Raw genomic sequence first — 27,918 nt, 5'->3', positions numbered from 1 at the left:
ACAATTAAGCACATTATTTTATGGCCCTGACCTGTAAACGTCAGTATGGACATGTATTTCAATAACTTTTGAAGTGAAATTTAAATATAGTAGCATTTATATATATATATATATATATATATATATATATATATATATATATATATATATATATATATATATATATATATATATATGTGTAAAACTTAAATGCTATTTCTTCTTCAATGTTGAAAACCAAGACCAATATAAATTTCTTTTATACATTCCAATAAGCATTTTTAATTAAAATGCTTTGTTCCATTTGAAAAGCACCTTAATTAAGGCATGTCTAGGATAGTCTCCCTATTCTGGCACCGCAAGATGGTGAGAATATATAATTGGTAACCAAGCTGAACCCATATATTGCTACACACCCAGGCTGTTATTCCTTACAACCTTGGAAAGGAAAGGAAAGTTGTTCCACTTCAAATCCTAAGTTGCCATGTGCATTTATTTGGCATGATAACATGTCCCAATAAATAGCATGCATTCTGAGTGTCTATTCTGAGGTGGCACAAAGGCTTAGAAAGTCTCAATGAGAACTCTTGACAACCACATATCTCTTTAGTAGGAAATCCTTTCACCTGGCACAACTAATTAACAAACAATATGTCACTAAACATTGTCCACCTTGAAAAATCACAACAAATCTTGACCAAGAAAATCTCAAGTAATAGCTCTTTACATTAAGCAGAGGCTAGAACTTCTGTCACTTTTATTCAGTGTCTTACAAACTCCTGTACAGTGGCATCCACTTGGTATACAAGGCTATAAAGGACTCATTACCGTTTGACCTTTTACATATTTTAGAAACTGATAATTCTGTCAATGCCTACTCTATGAAGCTAAATTTACATGGCAATATTAAGTGAATCTCTTGAAGGGACATGCATCTCTTCCAAAGGACACTCTTCCTACAGAATAAACTCCCATTCCATAACAAGCAAAGCAGGCTCTAATTCTCTTTAGAGACAACCGTAATGAGTGGTAGGGGTCAGTAAATAAAGCCTCATGCTACTTTCTCAGGTCTTAACAGACTGGGCTGCAAGTAGCGTGAAAATGAGTGGCTGGGTCTTTATGGTCTTACTGAAACAAATGCCTAGTTCAAACCTATGAAACTTATGAAAACACAACATTGTTACTAAAAGCCATTTAGATAAATGGATTTGTAGAACACAGTGGAATGAGTGCCCCAGTTGAAGCATATGTTTACATTATTTACTATCAACTTACCCCATCATGTATTTGTCCAGTATGTTGGACCATGGCTGTAGGGCAATGTGTTGTAGGAGCAGTTATGTCAAAGCACAATTTTGAAAAACTGGGCTAAAGTATAGATTTAACTAATATGTATAAAACAGGTATGAACTTACATAATGCAAGAATCGTGAATGGTTTAGTCAGCTGGTAAAGTGGCAAGAAAAAATACTCACTGAAGCATGACTACATTGCTGGCATACAAGATTTCCTACTTTGTTGAATGTTTAAAGAAAAATCAAAAGACTTACCACTCAGCTGTTCCATGAAACAGACATTGCCATTGGCATTAAAAGCCAAGGTGTCTGGCGTAATGCAAAGCATCTGAAATAGCGACGAATGGGAGATGTCCTTCAAAGAGAGACAACACTCCAAGCAAAATGCCCATATTTCTTCCTCCAAAAGGCAACTATCTCTCAGTGTCAGTATGTCAGCAAGTGAAACATTTTCCTGTCAAAGAAAAGATTAATAACAATTTACTTCATTGCACAAATTCAAGCAGGTCACTGGTAACCATAATAAAAGCCCACATCCAGAATGTTAACACTTGCATAGACAAGGCAAATCAAAAACTCCATTAATGAATTTGCACACTTCGTAGTGTATCATGATAGGAAAAGATGTTTGAAGGGCTTTGCAGGAATCAAAATGGCTAAACCAGCATAAAGCTAATATTTAAATCAAAAGCTTCACTATGGTATTCAGAGGGGAAAATTCATAACTACATAATACCTTATTGTTTCACAGCTGTGCAAGAACATTAAAGATAAAGTGCTTTACATATTCTTAAACGCCTTACTGAAAAAAGTTAAAATTTGATTATTACTGGAGAATTTCTGTGACAAATCAATTTACTGATGTTACCAGTTACAAAATCTGAAAATATTAGATTACAGAACTAGTCACTCAGATAGAAAAGTCATTACAAAAACATAACACTGAACAAGACATTGGCCAGTCCCAGAACTTGTCAATGTGTTAAGAATGGACTTTCATAAGGAAACACATTTCATCAGAAAACTCTAAGTATTAAACTTGGGTGATGAAATACAAGTGCATATGAAACCTCTGAGCAAAAATCTAGCAATGAAAATGAATGCAGCCTGGACTGGTGACAAAGGGTTAAATTATTGAGTACAGCCCAGATGACCATAGTCGCTCAGGGTGTTTTATGACCCAGGCAAGCAAGATGGACGTGCCCCTTCTGAGTGAGATGGGTATTTTGGTTTCCACCCAGCTCAAACCCCATATCCGCTGATATGGCCTCATTTTAAAAGTGGAAACCCATCAGAATATAGTCAGCTGATGTCACGAGTATGTACACATGGGTGACCAAGCTATTGACAGTAGTACTTACTGGCATATGTGGATAGTGGGGCATAGGTGACCCTTGTAGTGAAGTCATTCCCCAGGTTGGAGTTAGGCCATAAAAAGGAAAATGCTATTGCTAGGATGCTAATGGAAGCACAAAGACCCATATAGCCCAACTGGCTGATGCCTATCTCCAACAGCATAATATCTGTTGAGAAAAGGCTTGATGGTCAGCAGGTAAAAATTCCAACAGCCTGTGAATTAAGACATTACATGGCAGGGGTAACTGGGTGGTACACAGGTATTCTGGTTATCACTGCTGCCCCACATTGCCTAATTCTGCAATTCCACTTCTTGCTAGGGTCTCTTCTGCAGAGTCTGTATAACCTTCGCCATTGACATGGGTGATCTTTTGCCGCCCCCCCCCCCATGTTACAAAGACATTGCTGAAAGGGTGGGCTGCTAATCTTCCAGAGTGTGTGTGTGTGTATCTTGTGAAAGACTGGCTGCATATCCTAAATTCTTTCTCTGTCCCTATTTTCTGTAATATTCAGAGTCACATGACAGCCAGAGTATTAAAAAGTGAAGGATTGCCTGGGATATACAGTGAATCTGAAGCTGATGTGCTGAATCATTAACACTTGCATTACCACTACTGCTCATTTTCAGTAGTATAGGACTTTAATATGAAATGCAAAGGTTACTACACTGATACAGTAGTGCCAGGATATGGCTCTACTGGCAGTTCTATGCAAAGATATTAAAAATATAAGTAAGGCCTCAGAAATAGGTGACTGCAGCTGATGAGGTGGCACAATATTGTCCTGAAGGATATGCTGCTCTCTGGTTGCAACATACAAATGTTTTGGTGATATTTTAAGTAAATACGTGTGATGAGGGACATCACATTTATCTGGCATCTAGACGTTGCTACCATCCCTTCCTAGGGACATCACATTTGTCTGGCATCTAGACACTGCTACCATCCCTTCCTAGGGACATCGCATTTGTCTGGCATCTAGACACTGCTACCATCCCTTCCTAGGGACATCACATTTGTCTGGCATCTAGACATTGCTACCATCCTCCCTAGGGACATCACATTTATCCGGCATTTAGACACTACCACCCCTTCCTATAGAAACCTACTTATCTGTGTCAGAGCATTTATCTTTTATCCATACCTCTTAGTGCAAGACATCTGGACAAAGGCTTACATAATGGGAGGAGGGGGCAAAAACACAAAACAGAATTTTAAATATTGCTCTTATAAACATAGAAAGTTGATAAAAATAAAAGTATTTGTCTTAGTATCATATTTCTGAAGAATATGAACTTTGAAATGCCAATGTCCATCATTACTTAGTGCCTTAATCCTCAGATCATTCCAGCGATTTGCCAGAAAACCACAGATTTTATGAGACGGACCAAAATTAAGTATATTGTGATGCCCCTGCACTGGCCCAGTAATCAAGGAGCCTTAATCCATATCACTGTCAACAGTGAGGGATGTACACATTGAGAGGATGACAAGTACACACACAAAGTATAATTTTCATAATGAACACACAGAGATCAAAGTCAGTCTGGGACTGGTTTCTCCCTCTTTCTCCAGATCCCCAATAAGACTCTCCACTGGCACAGCTTTAGGGTTAAGATCTCAGCAGAGTGGTCAAGCCAAAACCTCCAGCACCCTCTCTGTCCAACCAATGCTTCATGTCCCTGCCCAAGTAGCTGACACAGACACACGCACACAAAGACGCATGCACAGAGACACACAGAGACAGAGATTTGATTTATATACAGACAAGACACTCCTGGGGAAGGCTGGCATGGGTTTAGTAGTTATGCCCCTTTCTGCCCAGGCTAAGGTAGTTATAACTGCCAACAACCACCACTTATCAGCTACTATAATGGCCCTTGCACCAAAGGGTGCCCAACCTTACTGTGTAATGTCACAATTATCCAAGTCTTAAGTGTGATCAAGACTTGCAAGGCTATTTAAGAATGTCCTGTACAGTGTCAGCAAATACATCAAGTACTCTAAGCACTGAAGTATCTCTAAACAAACTAGTCACAATTAAAAGGTTTAGATATACTTAATAAAACAAGACAATACTCAACTCACAGTGGCTACAGAGTTCAGAATCACAGGAAATATTTTGAAACTACATTGCAGGACAGTCTCAAATAAATACAGAAAACATCTAAACTAATTTTACTATTCACTCTCTAAAAGAAATTACTTTTCCCTAGTTTATTGCTATTAACATGGCAGGCAAAGTGCTGAAGATGGATGTTTCCAGGTCCAAAGACAAATCCAAAATGCCCAGTCTCTGGGAGAGTTCCCAAATTAATATCAAAACATTACTGCTGGGTCAGCTGGGTGACATCAATCTGTCACCTGTTGTCAGTTCCCAGTCTCACAGAAACCAACATCTCTGTCAAAGCTACTTCTCTCCAGGCATAGGAACAGTTAAAAAACATTTAGATCTCATTGGCAAAACATACAGAGGTAACTTGATAAGTGGAGACTAATTGTATTCTTGATAATACTGAAACCACTAATTTAAAGAAGTGTGCGATTAATTTCAATAGCAAAATTACTCAAAAAATGAAATGAAAATCATAATTTATTAGACGCATTTACATATAGAGAGAACAACTCATTTTCTCACTAAGACCATAGATTTGGTACTCAAATAATAATTGATAAAATGTATGCATCCCAAGATCTAAATACAAAAATAAATACAGTTTCAATAATACCATTTCCAGTATCAGATCACAGAGCTCTTCTTAGAATTTAAGTGGACTTTAAATAATTTATACAGATGACTAGAATACAATCATATATCACAAAGTTGAAAGAAGTTAAACCTTTGCTAATCACAGAATTACATTTTTTTAGATACCAACTTATCTGATGAACTAAATATAGTTATGATATGGGATACCTTAAGTTTATATTTATGGCAAAATTCTCACATGGTTCAAAAACAAGTAAAAAAAATGGGACTCGGAATTACTCAACATACAAAATCAATTCACAAAAATAAATAGTGACATAATAAATATGTCTACAAATAAGAAAATTGACTAAATAAAAATATGACATTTTAATGCATAAAACCAACTTAGCACTAGAAAAATGAATAAATTCATATTCTGTATCTCCTAAACATATGCACAATTTAGCAATAAGAGTTAATATGCAAACTAATGCAAATAACATTACTAATATTATTCATGAAGCTAGACAAAAAAAAAAGTTTCAGATATTCGTGACATACTAGATGCCTTCAAATATCATTATAATGAACATTTTACAAAGCATGGAAATCAAATAAACAACCTTAATTTAGATTTGACTCAAACAAAAGATATCAGAGAAGTTAAAATTAGAACTTCAAAAACAAATTACACAAAGTAGTATTACAGAAAATTAAAGTAAAAATAATAAAGCTCCAGGAATGGATGGTATTATAATTGAAATATATAAAATCTTCCCGCCATCAATAACCTCAGTATTACAAACATTACTTGAAGTACAAACACAAAATATAATACCACCATCTTGGAGATATTCATTAATAACTCCTATAATAAAAGGAAATAAAGATCTAACCAAATGTGGCTCATACAGACCAATATTGTTACTTAATGATAACATTTTATGGCTATTCTAGTCAATAGAATCAAAAAATCTGACGCAAATTATAAATGAAGATCAAACAGGATTTATAATAGACGTACCTATGATAATATACAAAGAATATTAACCTTATTTATTTTTTTAAATAGAGGGAAACAAGAGTCCTTATTAATTGCTTTGGATATAGACAAAACATTTCATTCTCTAAAAATGGGATTATTTATTTAAAGTATTAGAACTTTATGATTTCCCCCCCTCCTTTATTCAATTGATAAAGAATATATACAAAAACAATTTTGTGAAATTAGGACCATTTACTTCTGAATCAATAACACTAACAAGAGGTACAAAACAAAGTTGCCCCATGTCCCCTATATTTTTTGCATTAGCTATTGAATTATTTGCCTCCTCAATACGCAATAATCCCAAAATTGAAGGTATAAACATCTACAGTCAATATAATTCAAATATAATGTTGTTTGCAGATGATATATTTCTTACTTTAACCACTTCTAAAAAATCTTTAAAAAAAGAGTTGGATATACAAGTTGAAATATTCTATTTAATTTCAGGACTACATTTTAATAAAACAAAATCAAATTTCATGATATTAAATAAAAGTTTTGGATAGATGATACTCAAATAATTGATAAACAAGTCCCCACTCTAAATTTAGGTATAATACTAGGAATAAACTTAGAAGAAACCTTAACTATAAATTATGAAAATATCAAATACAATAAAAGCTAATGTAGTAAAATGGAACAAGACAGATTTAATATTCGAAGATAGGTTACAATTAAGATATTATTGCCAAACATGTTATATATAGCACAAACCATTCCAGTAATACCAGATATTTTTTTTCTAAAAGAAATAAATACATTACTATTAAATTTTCTTTGGTATCCTAACAAAAACATAATGGCTCTCACTCATCATGTTAGACCCTGGGAACAAGGGGGGATAAATTTTCCAGATGGTGAAACCTATAATAAAGCCTCCATTTTTAAAATTATTATAAATTGGATAGATCCAAACTATTCTTCTAATTGGAAATCTCTACACACTATTTACTCAAATGAAAACTCCATTTAAAAAAAAATATTAAATGATCACATTACAAAGCCATGGCATATCTTGTGTACCAATTACAAAGCCATGACAGATCTTATGCATCAGTCTTCAATATAACATAACAAAACCAACTAAACTAAGATTTATAAATGACATACAATTTATTTAGAAGATTTGTAAATTATAATATAGATATAAAGTTATTTACTATATCCTTTCAGTGTTACAAAAAACTTTCAAAATAAAATGCACAATGTCTTCATTACTTGGAAAGCAAAAAACTTTATTTGTTGGCAACAATGCATTAACAATCAAACGGTTATAGAAAGCCAGCATATAATAAGAAAGTATGAAATTTCTATGTCAGATTGTCTTACACTTCAAAATATATTAACATATTCACAAGATCTATGCAGAATGACAACTAATTCATCCTTCAGAGACCGACCTAAAATTATAAAACAATTTGAACTAATTTATAATAATCAAAATTGGGAAAACTTATCAAAATTATATATTTTAATAAATTATAATGTCAAAACTAATCAAAAGTTTGGAATTTCACTAGAGGACATTCAATAAGTTTATCCATGAAAAATAAGATTCAAATATTAAATTCTATTCAACTAACATCTAATATGCAGTTCTGTAGAAATTACATGTGAAAATTTCTGCATAGGGCTTTATAGACACCCAACAAGTTAATAAAATTAAATTCTTCTAATATTGCCATGTATCAAAGATGTTTACAAACATGCAAAGCAGATTGGATACATATTTTTCATGATTGTTCTAAAGTTAAAACATTTTGGGAAGACATTGGCAACTTCTTACAAGCAATATTTTCAGATTCATTTGCGATAACTAGATCCTTATTTTTGTTAAATGTCAATGAGAATCTAGAATTAAACAACAATCTTTATTTACTATGGAACATTACTGCGAATGCTAGAAAATGTATTTCCCAAAAATGGAAATCGAACTCTGAACCAACCTTCAAAGAATTTTGGTCACTACTGATAGAAACTGCACTCATGGAAACTAAAGTTAAAGAACTAAGGATTATACATAAATGATGGAACAATAATCCATGTAAAAAAGTATTATTTCTTATGGAGACTTTAAACTTTAATACAGACTATTCTTGTTTGTTAAAGAAAAGAGGAAATGCTTTTCCCTTTATGTGATATTATTATGACTGGATTGGATTTTTATATAATCAAACTTCAAGCCAATGTAAATATTGTATATAGACTTATTTCAGTTGTTAGATAAGGTATTACTAAGGTATGTTAAAATATTAATATATATTTGTTTGAAAAATCAATAAAAAATTGAGTAAAAAGAATACTTCTCTCAGATGTGCAGCTGCTAAGAAGTAACAGAGCAATAAAAACACTATACATTTGAAACCTAGTAATTAATTCCATTTCAAGACAATAGCTAGCTCTAGACATTCTGTCTACTTGCTGCACTGAAACTAACTTTTATATAGCACATCATAAAACACTTATTTTCTTGAGAGTTTGCAAGTTAACTCTGTATGTTCCAGCTTCTACCATGAAAACACACATTTGCAGATGCACATATTCAATATACATTTCTGTTAATTTCCAGTAGGGTAGACTGTGGTTACATTCTTGAAGCTCAGTACATAACAGAGTTCACACACTTTTGCACAAGAAGTTTAATACACACAACATATAGTTCTCTTACATTTGTAAGACAAGCCTATGGATCATATTGTTGTGTCTTTCGGCTTTTCCCGGTTAGGGGTCGCCACAGCAGAACTCCGGTCCGCTAATGATTGGCAATAGATTTTTATGTGCTGAGTTGCCAGCCCTGATGCACAACCTTCAACGAAGGTACACCCATTCATGCATGTCTCCACACAGAAGACGCTCTGAGAATCTAACAGGACGTCTTACTGCGAGGAGACAATGCTACCACAGCACCACCACCGCAGTTACAAGCCTATGGATCATATTAATATTCACAAATGACATATGATTATTTACAAAATTCCAGCTAACTGGGCTGGCAGCATTTCAGTTTGTCACATACATCTCTGGACATTCTGCAAAAATAGGGACAGTTGAGAGGTATTCTTTTATCTTAGGTACTTGCTTGCAGAAGCTTGTTATACATGCTGGCATCATTCTGCAATATGAACTAAAAAGGCAAACCAATGTGGAAAAATGTCCAAAAATGGAAATTAAAACAAAAAACATAAAACTTGGTTGTAAAACATAACACTAATATGTGTTTCATTGACATCATTATCCTTGACAGAGGATTTATTTATAGGCTGTTAACTGCTCAAGTTTTCATTAGCTATTAGTCCTACTCTCAAAGTACTTGATTCATGAATTAGCCTCACTGTTTGGCCAGATGGTTCAAATTTTATAAATGTCATATCATAACTTTTTTTTTTTGCCTTTGATGTTCATGTAAGTCATTAGGTGGAACAAGTTAGATGTATTTAGGCTATGCAATGCTGTAGTGTTGACATGTTATCAATTACGTTTCAAGGTTTATTGTTAAGATCTTATTTGGGTTTACAATTATTTCAGTGGACTTGTGTAATAAAGTTTTGCTTTATTACAGAACACACACAAGTGCTTAGTGACCATCTCAAACATTGCACAAGATTTCATCAGAATGAAGTAACATGCCCATTAAACCACAGACACAAGTAAATGTGGTTCATTATGTAGTAATGATGAAACATTAAATCTTATATAAATATGAAACATTAAATCTTATATAAATATATAAAGATTAACATGATAAAATTTCTCTCCAAACTGCCTTTAAAGACATTTTAACATTTGGTATTAATTATAGATATTGGATATTATGTGTTTTTTATATCATATCAAAAGGGCCAAGTCACTTCAAATTCACCATTCATATATAATGTTAAGTGCTGGTTGAATGTGGTGTGATGTCCTTTAGGTTAAGGGCAATACTACCAAGTTTGTAATCAATTTCCTAGGTTCTTCCTTTGCTTATGGCCAAGGAGCCCATTCAGGTGGTCTGCCACATCACCCAGTACTGGTGGGGGATTAACAGTGGCTCATTGAGCAAATTTTCTACATGTATCCCAGATGAAAATGCATAATCATCCACAGTGGTTTTAAAGGTTGCTAGGGAAGACTTCTGCTTGATGTTGAAGAGCAGCTTCGTGCAGAAACAGGGATGGGATAGGTTATGTACCTGTCATGTGATCTAATGATGTTGGGATGGCAGCATACATTCAGGTATCAGGTGCAGATAGGTCCTTTACCCACGGTTCTGCTTAGGTGAAATAATTCAAAGATGGTGTGAAGATATATGTGAAGGCTGCTAGGCTAGCTAGTTAGAATTTTGTATGTAAATTCTATGTCACTGTAAATATGAATATAATCCATAGGCTTGTCCTCTTAAAAGTAAGAAAACTGTGTTAAATGTTGAACTTCAAAAATGTAACCACAGTGTACTCTGCTGGACAAAAGCTGATAAGTCAAGCATTGTGTGACTGCTTGATCTCAAAGCTCAGAGACTATGTCTGGACTGAGAAATTCCTTCTATTGTTTTCAGACCAGAGGTAATGCCTTCTTTGGCACCAGCAACACTGGGGAGGCCAAAGGACTGTTGGACTAATTACCCCTAGTTCCAACATTTCCTTTTATCTCCTCCCTCAGAGTCTGTTTAACTCTCTCAAGCATCCTATAAGGGCCCTGCCTAATATGCCTTTGGGGTCGGTGCTGCACCAGGTGGGTGCACCTAGGTTTCGCAGTGAACATGTCCCCAAACTCCTGTAACACTGCTTGGATTTCTTGAACCTGGGTAGGAGACAGCTGCTGGGACATTGTTACCCCTTCCAGTGAGGTGTCAGTCCGAGCCGCACTGAGATCAGTCACCGTATCACCCTCAGACTCCTCCTGCAATCAACTGCAAATACTCAGCACAAGGGCCTCCCTATCATAAGGTTTTCATCATGTTAACATGGTACAATTTGTGCCCCTGCCTAGCAGTTCTATCATGTGGTTATCACCACTTACTTTCTTACCACCTTGTAGGGTCCCTCCCAGGCTGCCTGCAGCTCATGTCTGACAGGAATGAGAACCATCACCTGCTGCCACACAGCGTACTCTCCAGCTTGAGCATTCGTGTCATACCACACCTTTTTCTGCTGTTGGGCTTCTGCCAAGTTCTCCTGGTCCAAGCCCATGAGTTACCTGAGCCTTGTCCTGAGGTTTAGGACACATGCCTTAGACTCCTTGTGGGATTCACACTCCCCTTCACATTCATCACAAATTAAATCTAGAGGCACTCTCACCCTATGCCGATACAGCAGCTCAAGGAGTGAAAACCCTGTGGATTCCTGGGGAACCTCTCTGTAAGCAAACAGATGGGACAAATATTTGTCCCACTCCCTCAAACTGGTCTGCAAGTGCCCATAGCATGGAATTGATTGTAGAGTTTAACCTCTCAACAAGACTTAGTCTGGGGATGGTAGGGGGTGGTCTTCAGGTGCTTCACCACACAGCACTTCCACAGACAAGCCAGCAGGCCTGACAAGAAATTAGCACCTCTGTCAGTCAGTACTTCTTTTGGGAAACCTACCCTGCTGAAAATCACTAACAAAGCATGTTCCACCTTTTCTACCTCAATGGAGGACAAAGCCACTGCCTCAGGGTATCTTGTAACATGATCCATTACCACTAGGATATACTTTTTCCCTGTAGAACTTGGGGTACTCAGAGGCCCCACAATTTCAATAGCTACCTTCTGAAATGGCTCCTCCATCACAAGCATCAAAGGAGCTCTCACCTGGCCTCCTGCCTTGCCTACCTTTTGGCACTGCTCACAGGTCCTGCAGTACCTGTTACATCTTTGGAAATTCCAGGCCAATAGAAGTTCTGCATAATACGTCTCTTTGTATGTTTTATGCCCATATAACCTGCAAAGGGAATATTATGGGCTATGGCTAGAAGCACCAAATGATAGGCTCTAGACACCAACAACTGCTGTATCCTCTCACCTTCTAGCCCTCCCTCAGGGGTCCACTCTCTATACAGTAACCCTTTGTCCCAATATACAGATTCCCCCTACCCTTGAGAATCAGACACCTCACTAGCTACCTGCCTTAGGGTCGGAGAGCTGAGCCTGTCTCAACTCTCTTTGCAACCCTTTCCAGCTACCTTTCCACAGGATGTCTGGCATCCTCTGACAGTGGTGCCTCACTATCAGCCTGGGCACTACTACTCAACTCTACCTTTGGAGTCACTCTGTTCAAGCGAACATCAGTACTCACAAGCAGCTGTGGGTCACCTTCAGTCTCACTGCTACAGAGTAGCTCCCTCCCTGAAGTAATCACCTCACCAGTCCTGGCTGCATGTATGCAGTCTCTCTGGGTCTCTCCCCCAGGATACCAGACCCACGTGCTGTAACCTAGCTTGACTGCATGTAACTGCATAAGCACAGAGTACTGCCTCATCAAAATCCTTCTCTATCAGGACATCTGCAGGATGGCAGTTTGGAACACCTGTCGTCTCCCAGATAACCTACATTGGCCTTTTGTCTTTCCCACTTACTGGCAACCTAACCTTTTGTTCCCAACCTTGCCCTCCATGGACATCTGTATACCACATGGTCCCACTGATTGCATTCAACACATTTAACCCCAGGTACTGGGCATGTACCTGGATTAGTGGCTTCCCCTGCTACTGGCGAATTCTGTTGGGGCAGTCCAGGCTGCCTACCATGGGTTCCTTTAAACCCATGAGCAGTACTGTGGGTCCCTTTCCTATGCAGGGATGCCCTGCTTGCTAGGTATAGGTGTCCCTTCTTCCCCAACTCATCTGAAGTAGAACATTGTCTATCAGCTAACCAGATCCTCTTGTCCTCAGGCAAAGTGCTAAGGGCTTGTTCCCTCACCAGTAGTTCTGCCAGCCCTTCAAAAGTGGTGACCTGACATCCACTCACCCACCTATGAAAATAAGTGCTCAGTTCAGTAACATTCACACACTTTCCTTTGCCTTGCGTCTATACTCACAATTTTTTTTCCTTTAAGTTTCATGTGTTAGCTAAAAACATTCTAACAGACAATTCATAAAAGCAGTAAAATTTAAGAAATCATCTGACAGTTTGGAAAGTACAATTACAGCTTTACCATGGAGTAAGGGTTTTTTAAGAATAAGGGTGATGTGCAGAGCTGTAGTAACTACAGAGGGATAAAACTGATCAGTCACAGCATGAAATTATGGGAAAGAGTAGTGGAAGCTAGGTTAAGAAAGGACGTGATGATTAGTGATCAGCAGTATGGTTTCATGCCGGGAAAGAGCATTACAGATGCAAGGTTTGCTCAGGGTGTTGATGGAGAAGTACAGAGAACGTCAGAAGGAGCCGCATTTTGTTTTTGTAGACTTAGAGAAAACATATGACAGGGTGCCTAGAGAGGAGTTGTGGTATTGTATGAGGAAGTCAGGAGTGTCAGAGAAATATGTAAGAGTGGTACAGGATATGTACAAGGGTAATGTGACAGTGGTGAGGTCTGCAGTGGAGTGGCGAATGCGTTTAAGGTGGAGGTGGGGTTACATCAAGGATCAGCTCTGAGCCCTTTCTTATTTGCAATGGTGATGGACAGGTTGACAGACTAGATCAGACAGGATGTTTGCAGATGACATTGTGATCTGTAGTGAGAGTAGGGAACAGGTGGAGACGACCCTGGAGAGATGGAGATATGCTCTAGAGAGAAGAGGAATGAAGGTCAGCAGGACTAAGACAGAATATGTGTGTGTGAATGAGAGGGAGGATAGAGAAATGGTGAGGATGCAAGGAGTAGAGGTGGCGAAGGTGGATGAGTTTAAATACTTGGGGTCAATAGTTCAGAGTAACGGTGAGTGTGGAAGAGAGGTGAAGAAGAGAGTACAGGCAAGATGGAGTAGGTGGAGAAAATTGTCAGGAGTGATTTGTGACAGACTAGTACCTGTAAGAGTGAAAGGGAAGGTCTACAAGAGGGCAGTGAGACCAGCTATGTTATATGGGTTGGAGAAAGTGGCATTGACAAAAAAGGCAGGAGTTTGAGCTGGATGTGGCAGAAGATGTTAAGATTTGCACTGGGTGTGACAAGGGTGGACAGGATTAGGAATAAGTATATTAGAGGGTTAGCCCAGGTTGGAAGGTTTGGAGACAAAGCCAGAGAGGCAATATTACGTTGGCTGGACATGTGCTGAGGAGGGATGCTGAGTATATTGGGAAAAAGATGCTAAGGATGAAGCTACCAGGTAACAGGAAAAGAGGAAGGCCTAAGATAAGGTTTATGGATGTGGTAAGAGGACATGCAGGTGGTTGGTGTGACAGAGAAAGATGCAGAGGACAGGAAGAAATGTTAACAGGTGATCTGCTGTGGCGACCCCTAACGGGAACAGCCAAAAGATGACGACGACCATGGAGTAAAGGGGTCAGGAACTGTACCCACAGCCTTTGGGTCAACATCATACCGTTTACATAGTTGAATGAAACTATCAAAACGATCACCCTCTGCAAACTGCGGAAGAAATTTACTGACCTTTTGTGATTCTGGTGTCCAGTTACTCCCTGCCCCATTACCTCCATGACTCTGGTGAAGAGTCAGTCTCACCTTTTTGTGCTGCCTCTGCCTTTTCTTCTCCTCAGCTTCCATGCATAGCAGTTTCTCATTCTCCTCAGCCTGTGAATGTCTCAGTCTCTCTGCTGCTTCTGGTTCCAAATGCTTGGCCTCCAACTCAAGTCTCTTTAGCTCCAGATGGATTTTTAAGTCCTCTGCAGAAAGGTTGAGCTGTCCATTCTCTGAGTGTTGTACATCTCCACAACCAGTCTGATCCCCTTCTGTTTTCTGATGCAGCTGTGATCAAAGCCATGCACCAGTCACTTAAGCTTGGCACATCTCAGCCAACTGGCTCCTTGTCAACTTGCCATACTCCTCTGCTGACATGCTTGTCTGCTCTTCCTGACTAAGCTAACAAAATAAATAAAACAATTGTGTTCTGAACTCTGAATATTCACTGCATGGCTGATTTAGAGTAAAAAAACACCTTAGATGATCACTGTACACAAGCTGCAGAAATACACTATCCATACCACTACAAGCCAGTTGCCAACCAATTAATATGTGATGTGGATGTCCTACCACTGTCACCAATTAATATGTGATGCCCGTGCACTGGCTCAGTAATCAAGGAGCCTCAATCCTCACCAAAAACACCAGTGAGGGGCGTCCACATTGGGAAGGATTACAAATAAATACACAGTGAAGTAAGAGCACACAGATCGGTCATTCTGGGGCTGGTTTCTCCCTTTCTCTCCAGAGCCCCAAAAAGACTTCCCACTGACACAGCTATAAGGTACAATTCTCAGCCAAGTAGTCAAGCCAAAACCTCCAGTGCCCCCTCTGTCCAACCAGTGCTTCGTGTCCCTGCCAAAGTAGCTGACACACACTGAGATTTGGTTTATATACAAACACACAGACACTCCTTGGGAAGGCTGCCGCAGGTTCTCCAGCTATGCCACCCCCTGCCAGGCTATAAGGTAGTAATCAGACACCAACTACTCGCCAATGGGTGTCCAATTATTACTGTGCAATATTATTATCCAATTAGTAAGTGTGACGAACAGCAAGGCTTATTTGGAGTAGATTTGTACAGTACCACTATATGCATGCAATGTACTCTAGAGCTTAAATTATCTCTACACAAAACAGCCACAGTTGAAAGGTTTAAAAATATTTAATAATAAATAACAAAAGACATATCTTTTCCATTCAACACAGTGCTAGTCAAGAGTTCAGAAATCAGAAGAAGCTGCTTAAAATAATACTGTAGAATAGTCTGACATAAATACAGAAAACAGCTAGACTAAATCTGAATAAATTCCTAACCAACTCTAAGAGCAAGCATGGTTCTAAATAAAAATACATATAGATCAGAGTACTGGTGAGTGGTCAGTTCTGAAGACAAATGCAAAATGCTCCGATTTTCTCTCTCTGAGAAAGTCTTAAAAATAATACATCACTGCTGACTCATTTTACATTACATCATTCTTCTCTGGTTCCTGGCTAACAAAAACTCAAGAGTTTTAACATTTCTTTGATCTTGCACCTGGCCAGAAAACTACAGCAATAAAATACATTATATAAGTAAAATCTAGCAATTAATTCTGGTCTCAACAACAGAAGGAATTCCTCAGTCCAGACATTAGGTCTCTGAACTTAGAGATCAAACAGTCATACAATGCTTGACTTATCAGCTTTCTTCTAGCAGAGTGTACTGTGGTTGCATTTTTGAAGTTCAACATTTAACACAGTTTTCTTACATTTTAAGAGGACAAGCTTGAGGATTAGATTCATATTTACAATGATACAGAATTATCTACAAAATTCTATCTTTACAGATGGCATTAAGGGCTAAACAGATATCACAGTTTTGGGAATCTGTACAGCACTGAGGACAGGGCTTTTAGTCCATCAAGAGTAACTAAATTTTGTAAAATTAATCTAAGCTTGTGGGTTTTCGTCAGAAGACCAAATAGTTTAACCACAGAAATTCTTACCAAACAATCTGCTATCTAGTAGTAATGCCCTACATGCTTATTGCACCTTTTAACCTAATGGAAGTTCTTAACATCATCATTTCTACAGTAAAACTGAAATGAAACTATGGAATATAATGATTTCCAGGATCTAACTTCTGTTTTTTTCTTTCTTCATATACCAGTTTTTGTATCTTATGTGACATTTAACATTTGCTGTTTTATTATAGCAATAACCCACGCCTGGGTGTGGGTAATGCGGGATTTACCCACGGTTGGTGTTGTTTGGTCCCGAGGGCCAAGCCTGAGGGACCAAAGACAACCATGGGTAAATCCCACATTACCCACACCCAGAAGTGGGTTATTGCTATTATACTATGACATTATTTAAGAAAAGAAACAATTACTTTTCTTAAATAATGGCATTGTATAATGCCTCTTTGCTGCCCTTCCGCAGCTGTCTGGTATCCGCGGCAGTTCTGATGTACTGCGCAAGCCTACGTAGTACATCAGAGCTGTGGCCAAAGCAACGAAGAAAGCAAGGTCTCCGTTGCTTTTTTACTGTTTCGCTATGTTAAATGGGTTTAACCATAGTGAGACGGCTTTAAAATAAGCAACGGAGATCTCCATTGCTTATTTTAAAGCTGTCTTGCTATGTTAAACCCATTTAAAGCGAGACAGGTTTTAAAAAAAGCAATGGAGAAATCAAGATCTCAGTTGCTTTTTACACACTGTGTCACTATGTTAAAGGAGTTTAACATAGCAAGACAGCTTTAAAAAAAGCAACGGAGATCTCCGTTGCTTTTTTTAAACCTGTGTCGCTATGTTAAACTCTTTTAACATAGTGAGACAGTGTTTTAAAAAAAGACTTCTACTAATGGAAAAAGTCCGGGCAACTGGACCTTTTTCCATTAGTATAAGTCGATTTACAACGTGCACGCTAGCCAATCAGCGTGCACGTTTTGGAATATTAATGGGGGGGCCATGGTATAATTAACATTTATTTATGGGGAAGGTCCAATTTGGAACAAAGCCAATTTTAAGCAGACACCCGGGATAAATGCTCCAGACAAGTCTTTGAAACGTGGGAGGAAACTGGAGCACCCAGAGGAAACCCACACAAACACAGTGAGGACATGCAGACTCCGCACAGAAGGCACTCCAGCCGAGAATCAAACCGGAGAACCTCTTACTATGAGATGACAAAGCTACCGCTGCACCACTGTGCCATCCATAAATTTTGTCTTATGATGTTGTATTTTATTTTATAGTATTGTATGAGATCTTATAAGATTTAACTGTTGAGCTGTTCTCCTCCAGTTTCCACTAAAACGGGGTCCGTCATGGCCCAGTTCAACTTTTCCAGTAAACAAAATGTTAACATTTAATATTTTTTTAAGATCATTTGTTACATAATTGAGGAAGACTCATTATGTAATGTTTAAAATGAAAGTGCTAATATAGTTTGTTTTTATCATTCTAAAATAACTGCCAAAAGCTTGTGGTACAGTACACATCCGAGGACTGTGTAACACACAACTAGAGAAGAACAGTTTTGTGTAATTCAGACACTTTAGTATGACTGATGTAAGACAGACTCTCTCTCTCTCTGACAGCTGTAGTACTGCCTGATATTCATATGTTTGAGGAGGAATCATTATCATCAACAGTAATTAATGGGCAGCTGACTGGTACCCCTCTGACATAGGGCTGCCAGTGATTACAGACCAGTCCATACCAGCAGTCCATCTTACTCAAGGCCATGTTAGTCTAAGACTGAATGAGATAGACTGCTCCTGCTTCTTTCTTAGACTAACATGGCGAAGATGGGCCGCTTCTGGCTCTAAGCCATGTTAGTCTAAGAAAGAAGCAGGTAATTTTCTACAATGTTCTAATCTACAATTTCACTGATGTTTGGTACAGTTCACTTATCTGATAGAGGTGCTTCTCCATCACAGCATCATGCATTACTCAAGTACCACCCTGTTGGCATCACTGCTACATACAGGGGACAAAAAATAGCCACAACCAGAGGTTTAATTCCTATTAGCTCCAGCAATGAACCAACAATATCTGACCCCCATAGTACACATTAATGATACCGGATGCGCACAGGTACCAATCGCACATGGAACACAGATTGTTGTAAAAGAACAGAAAGTCTGAAAATTGTCTTCATCTCTAACAGTGACACTTATTAATATGGCAGAATCAAACTTAGAAAATGGCTGCATATGAGGTGCTAGGCATGTATTTATATTTGTTTCTTTATTTACATATGTTGACTATGAATGCCTGGTCACATAGTCCTTGGAAGTAAAGCTTCACAGATAAATCAAATATAATAAAATGCAAACACTCCTATATTAAACAAGAGAAATTTTATTTTTATACAAACAGTAATATAAATAAATTAATTAGATTTTTATGCCAGCATTTAGTGAAGACAAATACAAATCAGACAATATATCAAGGACTATAAACAAAATCAGAAAGCCATGACAGTTAATTACAGCGATAATGACCAATAAGTTCATGCATACTGATAATACATAGTAGAAATGAGTAAAAATGCCACACTAGAAATGGAAATGAGGATTTATTTTATTTTATAATTGCTTACCGGGATAGTACGACTGGATACACGTCCATTTTCAGCAGAGGCCTGGGGAGAAAAGCTCCAACAGACAATATTACAAAGATTACACAAAGTTAGTTACATATAAAATATAAGACAAGAGTTATATACAATGTTTTAGTATTGTTCTCAAAGGGACTCAGTTTACAATGGTCAGACAGATTAGGGCAAAACTCATCAGTCCGGTACAGTACATAGTCGAGTTAAAATATAGTTCAGATATGATTTCCTTTTACAGCTTGATCAGGATTGGTACATGGACAAAGCTAGTTCACTTTGAAATACCGTTTGATGCTTTTTTTGAAGAGACTTATGGAGGATTGAAGGGTTATATGGTTTGGCAGGGAATTCCAGGTTTTGCCAACAAAGTTGGCAAACAGGGATTCCCCCAGCTGAGTTATTAGCTTTGTAGGTTTGGACCAATAGTTTGCTAGCAGATCATGGTTACCTCAAAGCTGCTGTATGGCTTTATAATATTTATGAGTGAAGGGTAACTTCAGGATGGTAAAGAATTTTTTGGGCTATTAAGTGTTGATTTAGTTGAATTAAGCTGGGAAGTTCTAGCCACTCTAGTTGTTTCAGGTTCTGGCAGTGATGGGTTCTACAGGAGGAGCCAGTGGCGAATCTGGCAATATGGTTATAGCTATGGGACAGCTTATTCAGTTCAGTTTTATTTATGTTTCAGAGTATAGGAGAGGCATAATAGAGAGTAGGTGTGACTGGGTGATTGCAATTCTAGCCAGTGGGGTTAAAAAGGACTTGTTTCTGTACAGAGATCCGAGCTGATCGATGGGTCTGCATGATTTTGTTGACATGTAGGTCAAATTTAAGATGATCTATAATAACCCCTAGAAGCTTTGTATGGGTATCTGGGGAGATAGTGGTACCATTGTTGGATGCAACAGTGAATGAAAATGGGGTGGATCTACTAGTGGGGGAGAAGAGCAGAAGTTTAGTTTTATTGGGGTTCAGCAGTAGATGTTGGTTGGACAGCCAGTTTTCAATATGGTTAAATGTGTTTTGGGTTAAGATTTGCAGACTGGATGGGGAGGTGGCTGAGCAGATGAGAGTGGAAACATCTGCGTAATGAATGCAGGTGCCTTTAGGAATAGCAGTGCAGAGGTTGTTGATGAAAATAGAGAAGAGTAGTGGCCCTAGTATGGAGCCTTGAAGGACGTTAAGAGTGAGAGGTAGCTGGCTGGATAATTTGCCTGCCATAATACTGCCTCTGTCTGCCAGTCAGATAGGACTGGAACCACTGGATTGTGCGTTTGTTTAGAGAGAGAAATTGACTTAGAGAGAGAGTGAGGAGTTCATGGATGACCATATCGAAGGGTTTTGATAGGTCCAGAAAGAGGGCAGAGGGTATCCTATTCTCATTCCTGGTTTCGTTTATGGCGTTCGTAAAGGAAAGGAGGGCAGAGGTGGCGCTGTGATGTGGTCTGAAACCATGTTGAGAGTTGGACAGTAGGTCATTCTGTACAAGGTATTGCATTAGTTGATTATGTACACATTTCTCCATAATTTTGGAGAGTGGGGAAAGAATGGCGATGGGTCTATAGTTGAATAATTCAGTGGAACTTCCGCCTTTATGGAGTGAGATGACATGGGATATTTTCCATAGGGAGGGGATAGCGCCTTCAGACAAGGTTCTATTGATCAGTATAGATATGGGGTATGCAATGGCCTCTGCAGCTATTTGTAGGTACTCTGCAGGGAGGAGGTCGGCAGAGAGGGTAGTAGATTTTAGTTTCGTTAACAGTGTTTTGATAAAGGTGGTGGATTCAGGTTGAAAGCTAAATTGGGGATGGTCGCTGGGCAGATTGGAGCTGGGGTTGAAATTTGTGGGGGTTAGTTGATTAGCTAGGGATTGAATTGTTTCAGTGAAAAAAGCTATTATAAGCACCTGCTATGGTCTCTGGGGAATTATGGGTAAGGTTAGCAGAGGTTGGAGTGGTTGACTGACCTGGATGAAGAAGCTGGTTTAAGCCTGCCTAGAACTTTTGAGGGTTGCTTTGATGTTTATTTAGGAGGTTTTCGTAGTAGCTTTTTTGTTTTTATCTAGTAGGATAGATTTTTCTGTTTAACTGCGGAGTTGGCAGTATTTTAAATTGTCAAGTGGGGCTTTGGTTGACCACCAGCAGGGCCAGACTCTGTTTCTAGTTTTGATTTTTGACTTGGTCTCCTTTGTGAGCCATGGTGCTGGGTTTGATTTAGTTTTGATAATACGTGCTGGAGCATGGGAATCCAGGATGCTTAGGAATTCAGTGTTGAAATATGCTATGGCCTCTTCTAATGATAGATTTTTTTATATTTGACCGATCAGCCACCTTTAACTTGTTTAAGAAAATAGCAGGGTTGAAGTTCTTCCTGTTTCTAAGTGTTTTGTAGTTGGTCTGGTGGGGGGTGCCTGCCTTGTGCTTTATGACATAGGTTAGTAGATTATCACCAAGGTCATCAGCGAGAGTCCCGGCTGTGTACAGTTGGGGTTGGTTATTTACTAAGATCCAGTCTAGGATACTTTCCCTATTGGTTGGCTTACTGATCTTAGTGAGAGAGGTTATGATCTGCTTAAACCTGGATAAGTTTATAGGGGTGATGGGGGGTTCGGAGGAGCAGGACTGCCAATCGGTAGTCACCAAGAACTATGGTTTCTTGGGGATAGGTAGTGGATAGCCAAAAGAGGATATCGCCTAGGGTATTTATATTGTTACCTGGTGGAATGTAGGCACAGACTATGTACAGCCATTTGTTACGGTTAATCTCTACTTTGATTATGAGGAGTTGAGCATTTTTGAACTGGGGCGGTTGTATAGTTTCTCTATTAACAGATTATTTTTGTACATGACTGCTATCCCACCTCCTTTCTTTGTGGTGCAGTCTAGTCGGTGTATATTATAGCCTGGTGGTAATATCTCATTGTCAGTTGTAGTTGGTTTAAGCCAGTTTCCGTAAGACACAATGTCTGGGGAGTGGGTTGCTAGGAGGGCCTGCAGGTTGGGAATTTTTTTGTTAATACTTCGAATATTTAGGTGAAATGCTAGGAGAGAGCTAGTGGGAGTAAATAGGGGTAGCTTGACTGTGGGAGTTGTGGTAGGGAAGTGGAGGTTATTGGATGTAGGTGGGCCAGGGTTGGGATGAATGTCCCCATGTATTATAAGGTTATAATGACAGGATACTCTAAGCTTTAGGATTTTATTAGTTTTATACAGCCTTTGTCTTTGGGATTGGATTTTGTGGCTTTACATGAGTGATCTATTTTTGTGGGTGGTGTACTGGGTGTGTGGAGGATGGTTAAGTGTGCAGTCTTGAGTGAAAAGTCATGGGAGGCTGTTTGAGCTTTTGGGTAATGGATATGTGGATAACATTTTTGCTTAAAATAGTAGGGGTAGTAGGTAAGTAGTATTGTTTTGGTTTGCTTGCATTATGTAAAAGGGGATTGACAATTTTCAGGGTTTGACTACTACCCGGGTCAGTAGGATAGGAAGAGAAAGAAATGGATTGACAGGGGACGGTGTTTAGTGATGTGTGTGGCAGTGAGCGGTGGTTAGCATAAGGGGAATGGCTTATAGTAGTATAAATTTAGCACTACTGGGAGTGGGTGAGAATAGGGGACATGGTGGGAAGGGGAGTGAGCCCGAGCACAGCCAGGATGTTACATAATGCGCAAGGTATTCTGGAAAACATGGAGAGCATAAAATATTCAGTTTAAAGAAAGTAATATTTTCTTACTGAATGACGGATGGTAAAAGAGCAAATGTAAAGCCTATGTTAACATTAGTCTAAGAAATAAGTTGTGCAAGAAATTCTGACAATAATTAATAATAAAGTAGACTTTTAGGTAAGGATGCACTGCAAGACTCCATTACAGAAGGCAAAGGAGTATTGGCTTGTTAGTTGTCTAATGCACCGAGTGATCATTTCTTCTAGAAGCTATCACAAGAGACTGAATAGTTTAGCTTTCCATACTTTGTTTTAGGAATATTAGGTGCCATGTTGAAATTTGAAAAGGCTACACTGGAGGTTTATTCACTGAACACTAGCAGACTTTACTTATGCAAGTGCTCTTTGAAGTAATTTAGGACAAACAATTTGTATCATGGAAAATTATGTACACATTCCAGCCAATGTACAGTGCACAGGGATAGGCAGCGATACATTTTAGTAAGACGTATATAGCATCAAATCTACCAATCCTATTGTAAGAGTGCTCAAGTTTGGGCAAAAGTGGAGAATGAAGGTTAGTTAGTAAACGGCATAGTAGACACAGAGAGAGAACGAGAAGTAGATATCACGTTTCCATGCTACAATCATCAGTTTCATTTCAACAGAAACTAAATAACCATGGATTGTCCAAAGCTACAATATTAATGATGAGCCTAAATTTATGTTGCCAACTTCCTCAGTAATATAATTTATGAAAATGATGGATAAAGCTCTCGTGAATTATCAGAAGATGCTGTCCTCTCTAGACTACATTTATCAGTAAGATGCATGAAGTAAGTTTTGTATTGTACATGTATTAAGACGTGCCATATCATTTATGCTAAGACTGAAATGAAATGTTTAAAACAGAACTGAATAGCATAATGGAATTGTTAACAAGCAGAAACGTAGACTCATCATCAAGCTGTATTAAATTAGTATTAACGAAGTCTAGTGGCATGTCACTGACCAAGACAATGAAGACAAAAAGAAAGCTGGGAGGGAAATGAAATGAAAGATATCACCACCTTAAGAGACTTTTGCAAACCACTTAATGCACAGAAACAAAATTGTATCCTTGGCAGCTTGCTATGACTGATAGTATTTAGTACACAGAAAAGGCTTCAAGAAACAAGATCCAACAATGTTACCAAGGTCTACTTGTGATTTTATATATTTAATGATGACCAAGAGAGCAGTGTTAGAACCACAGACTGATGTCAAACCATTCTGTATAGGACAGATGAAATTAATGTAAGTTGCACATCTAGAAATAAAAAAAATGAACCTCACTACAAAGGAAACTTTTAATAAAATAAACAAATCAAACACAAGTGAAATGCGCTCATTCTTATGTTAAATTACAACTGAAATCAGAACTTCTTCATTTAAGAGACAACACTCCATATATTGAGATCAAACAAATCAAGTGGCCACAATAATTAATACTTGTGGCATCATTAAAATTCATACTACTGTGTTACATAGTACATTATATAGTGTAAAAAATGAAAACAAAATACCTTATAAAAATTCATAAAAGGTAGTAAAATATGAACTTAAAATCGTTTTAAAAAAATCACTAAAAATGAAGGGGAGAAGAAAGAAAACTAGAGTGGAAGTAAGAGGGCAATATAATATGAATGCTCCCGCTAGTAATAGAAACTAAATCATTTAGCTGGGGGGAGGGTATTAAGTACAAGTTGACAATACAGTCTCTGTGGTTCAGTCTGGTTTCCTAGTTTTCCCCTCTACATGAGCAAGACCCATTTCTATCATATAAAAAAAAATCTAAAAATTATATCATCCCTGTATAGGATAGCTCTATAAAATATCCAGTTGTTATTGTAAATAATCAAAATTGGTTGAAAGGTCTCTGCTATGCTCAAGTTAATCTCTGAGGCAACTGAATTAATCAGCTTCCATGGATAGCACCTTCTCAAAGAACATACATTTTAAAATATTCAATTCATTGTGGAAAATCGTGCAATTGGAAACTATCCTAGATAATGTAACAATTCGTCTTTTAAATAGATTTTTCTTCTGCCAGAATGAATGAATAATGTAAATATCCTCGAGAAAAAGTACAGTTTTGTACCTACCATAAATGTAGATGTTCGAAGATCTACATTGCTGCAGTCATGACCTGTGGGTAGTCCGCTGTCCTCGGTCGGCCCGAATACCAAAGGGCTAGGCTGGCGTCGGGCATTGTCGCTTAGAGCTGACGTCAGTACGCAGTAGTACTTAAGCGCATGACCGACGCCATATCCTCAGTCTTTCTTGCCCCAGATGTCAGAAGGCCTAAAAGAAAAGGCCAAAGCCAAAAATAGAAAATGCCCAACAACCCCCAGTGTATAAGTAAAGAATATCTCCAAACAAAACCCAGCAACCCCAACCTATAGAGGGGAAGGAGGGAGGGAAAATTGGACTGCAGCAATGTAGATCCTCGAACATCTACATTTATGGTAGGTACAAAACTGTACTATGTTCTTCGTCTCACATTGCTGCAGTCATGACCTGTGGGTAGAATCCCAAAGCAAAGGAGAAGGGAGGCTGGCAAATTACAAGAAATTAGGGGCTGCTAACATGCCCTGTAAAACTGCAGTGGCAAACCCAGCCCTGGACTTGGAATAGAGAGGGAGATGGTAATGCTTAGTGAAAGTGTGTACAGAACTCCAAGTAGCTGCCTCCAAAATATCTTTAGTAGCTACACCCCTTAAAAAAGCAGTGGAAGTGGCAGTAGCCCTAGTAGAATGAGGCCTGATCCCAGCAGGAACATCCTTCCCATGATGAGAATAACAAAAGGCAATACAATGACCAATCCACTTTGAAATAGTCTGCTTAGAAACAGCTTTCCCCTGTGAACTCAAAGCAAAAGAAACAAACTGTTGAGTCTGTCTGAACTCCTTAGTTCTGTTCAAGTAGTAACGTAACTGCCTATGGATATCCAAAGAATGCAAGACTTTTTCCCCTTTATTTTGGGGTTCAGTATAAAAAGTAGGCAAATGAATAGACTGATTCAAGGCCACACTAGAAATCACTTTAGGCATGAAAGTAGGGTTAGTCCGCAAAGAAACACTATCCTTATGAAATATCAAAAAAGGTTCTACTGCCATGAGAGCCTGCAATTCAGATACCCTCCTGGCAGAAGTAATGGCCAACAAAAAAGCAGTCTTCCAAGACAAAAACTTCAGTTCAGACGAAGCTGCAGGTTCAAAAGGAGGTAAAGTAAGCTTCTCCAACACAAAATTGAGATCCCAGGAAGGAGTAGGAGCTCTACGTGGGGGTCTTATATTCTTTGCCCCTCTAAGAAATTGTTTGAACAAAGGATGGGAAAATAAAGGAGGGTCACAATCATAGTGAGCAGAAATGGCTGCAGCATGAACCTTCACAGAAGAGAATGACAAACCCTTGTCCAGTAATTCAGTAAGATACTGTAGTGCAAAACTCAAATTAGGTACTGAAACATCAAAGCCCTTTGCAGTGCTCCAAAGAAAAAATCTCCTCCATTTATCAGCATAAACTTTTCTAGTGCTAGGCCGCCTAGCTTCCAAAATGACATCTAAAACCTGTTGAGGAAGCTGAGACCCCACCGGCTCCATCACAGAATACGCCAGGCTGTCAGATGGAGGGACTGCACCTGAACATTGAGAAAATGATTGTTTGACTGAGACAACAAATGAGGAATCTGTGGCAGAGGCCAAGGAGGCTCCTGGATTAAACTCCTCAGCAGAGGATACCAATGCTGACGTGGCCAGTCTGGTGCTATTAAAATCATGCAAGGCTTGTCCCGTCTGACTTTCAAGAGTACCTTGGGGAGAAGAGGCAGAAGAGGAAAAGCATAAACGTGAAGGTTGTTCCAACTGAAAGACAGAGCATCCACTTTCCAAGCATCTGGGTGGAACATCTTTGTGCAAAATTTTGTAAGTTGAAAATTTAGTGGGGAAGCGAATAGATCTATGTCTGGAGTTCCCCAAGCCACAGTCAATTGTTTGAAAATCTGAGGATCCAGCTTCCACTCGTGGGATCCACCATTTGTCTGCTCAAAACATCTGCTATTGAGTTCTGTGCTCCTGGCAGAAACCCTGCCTGAAGATTGATTCGCAAACCCAGAGCAGTCTCCCATAAAATCATTGCTTGTCTGCAAAGAGGGTAAGAATGGGTACCCCCCTGCTTGTTGATGTACCACATGACTGTTGTGTTGTCTGTTTGTATCAACACCTGTCCTGGCTGAAGGAGCTCCTTGAATGCCATCAAAGCAAATTGAACTGCTAACATTTCCTTCATGTTGATATGCAAATGTAGAAGTTTGGGAGGCCACATGTCTTGTATCCATTTTCCATTGAAGTGTGCTCCCCAAGCCAAGTCCGAGGCATCCGTCGTTAGGATCTGACTCGCCTCTGGTCTGGTCACAGAGAGTCCCTTGTTTAGGTGGCATTCCTGAGCCCACCAAAGTAATTCTTTCTGGATGCAAGGTATAATCCGAATGACAGTGTCCAAACTGTGGGAGTGTTGCGCCCACACACTTTTGAGATACCATTGAAGCTTCCTCATATGCAGTTTGGCATTGGGAAGTACTAGAATGCAAGATGCCATGAACCCCAAGGCTTGGAGGACTGTCCTTGCAGTCAGCCTGGACATTACTGATAACTGCTGGAAGTAGAGAGGAAGAGTTCTTTGTTTGTCCGGGGTCAGAAAT

The 27,918-nt window shown here is 38.7% G+C and overlaps 1 protein-coding gene across 2 annotated transcripts in view; it reads right to left on the bottom strand.

The window, feature by feature from the left end:
- The window catches only part of KNDC1 (kinase non-catalytic C-lobe domain containing 1), a 1,471,539-nt gene that overhangs the window by 1,276,855 nt on the left and 166,766 nt on the right, over window positions 1-27,918 (bottom strand). For both annotated transcript variants that reach the window (XM_044056877.1, XM_044056878.1), the window contains exon 2: window positions 1,530-1,728. In XM_044056877.1, coding sequence (XP_043912812.1) covers window positions 1,530-1,728 — 199 coding nt within the window. The remainder of the gene's footprint in view (window positions 1-1,529; window positions 1,729-27,918) is intronic.

The sequence above is a fragment of the Protopterus annectens genome, chromosome 14.part0 (genome assembly GCF_019279795.1).
Source record: "Protopterus annectens isolate FY-2018-M chromosome 14.part0, PAN1.0, whole genome shotgun sequence".
Lineage (NCBI taxonomy): Eukaryota > Metazoa > Chordata > Ceratodontiformes > Protopteridae > Protopterus > Protopterus annectens.
This window is presented reverse-complemented; position numbering and strand designations above follow the sequence as displayed.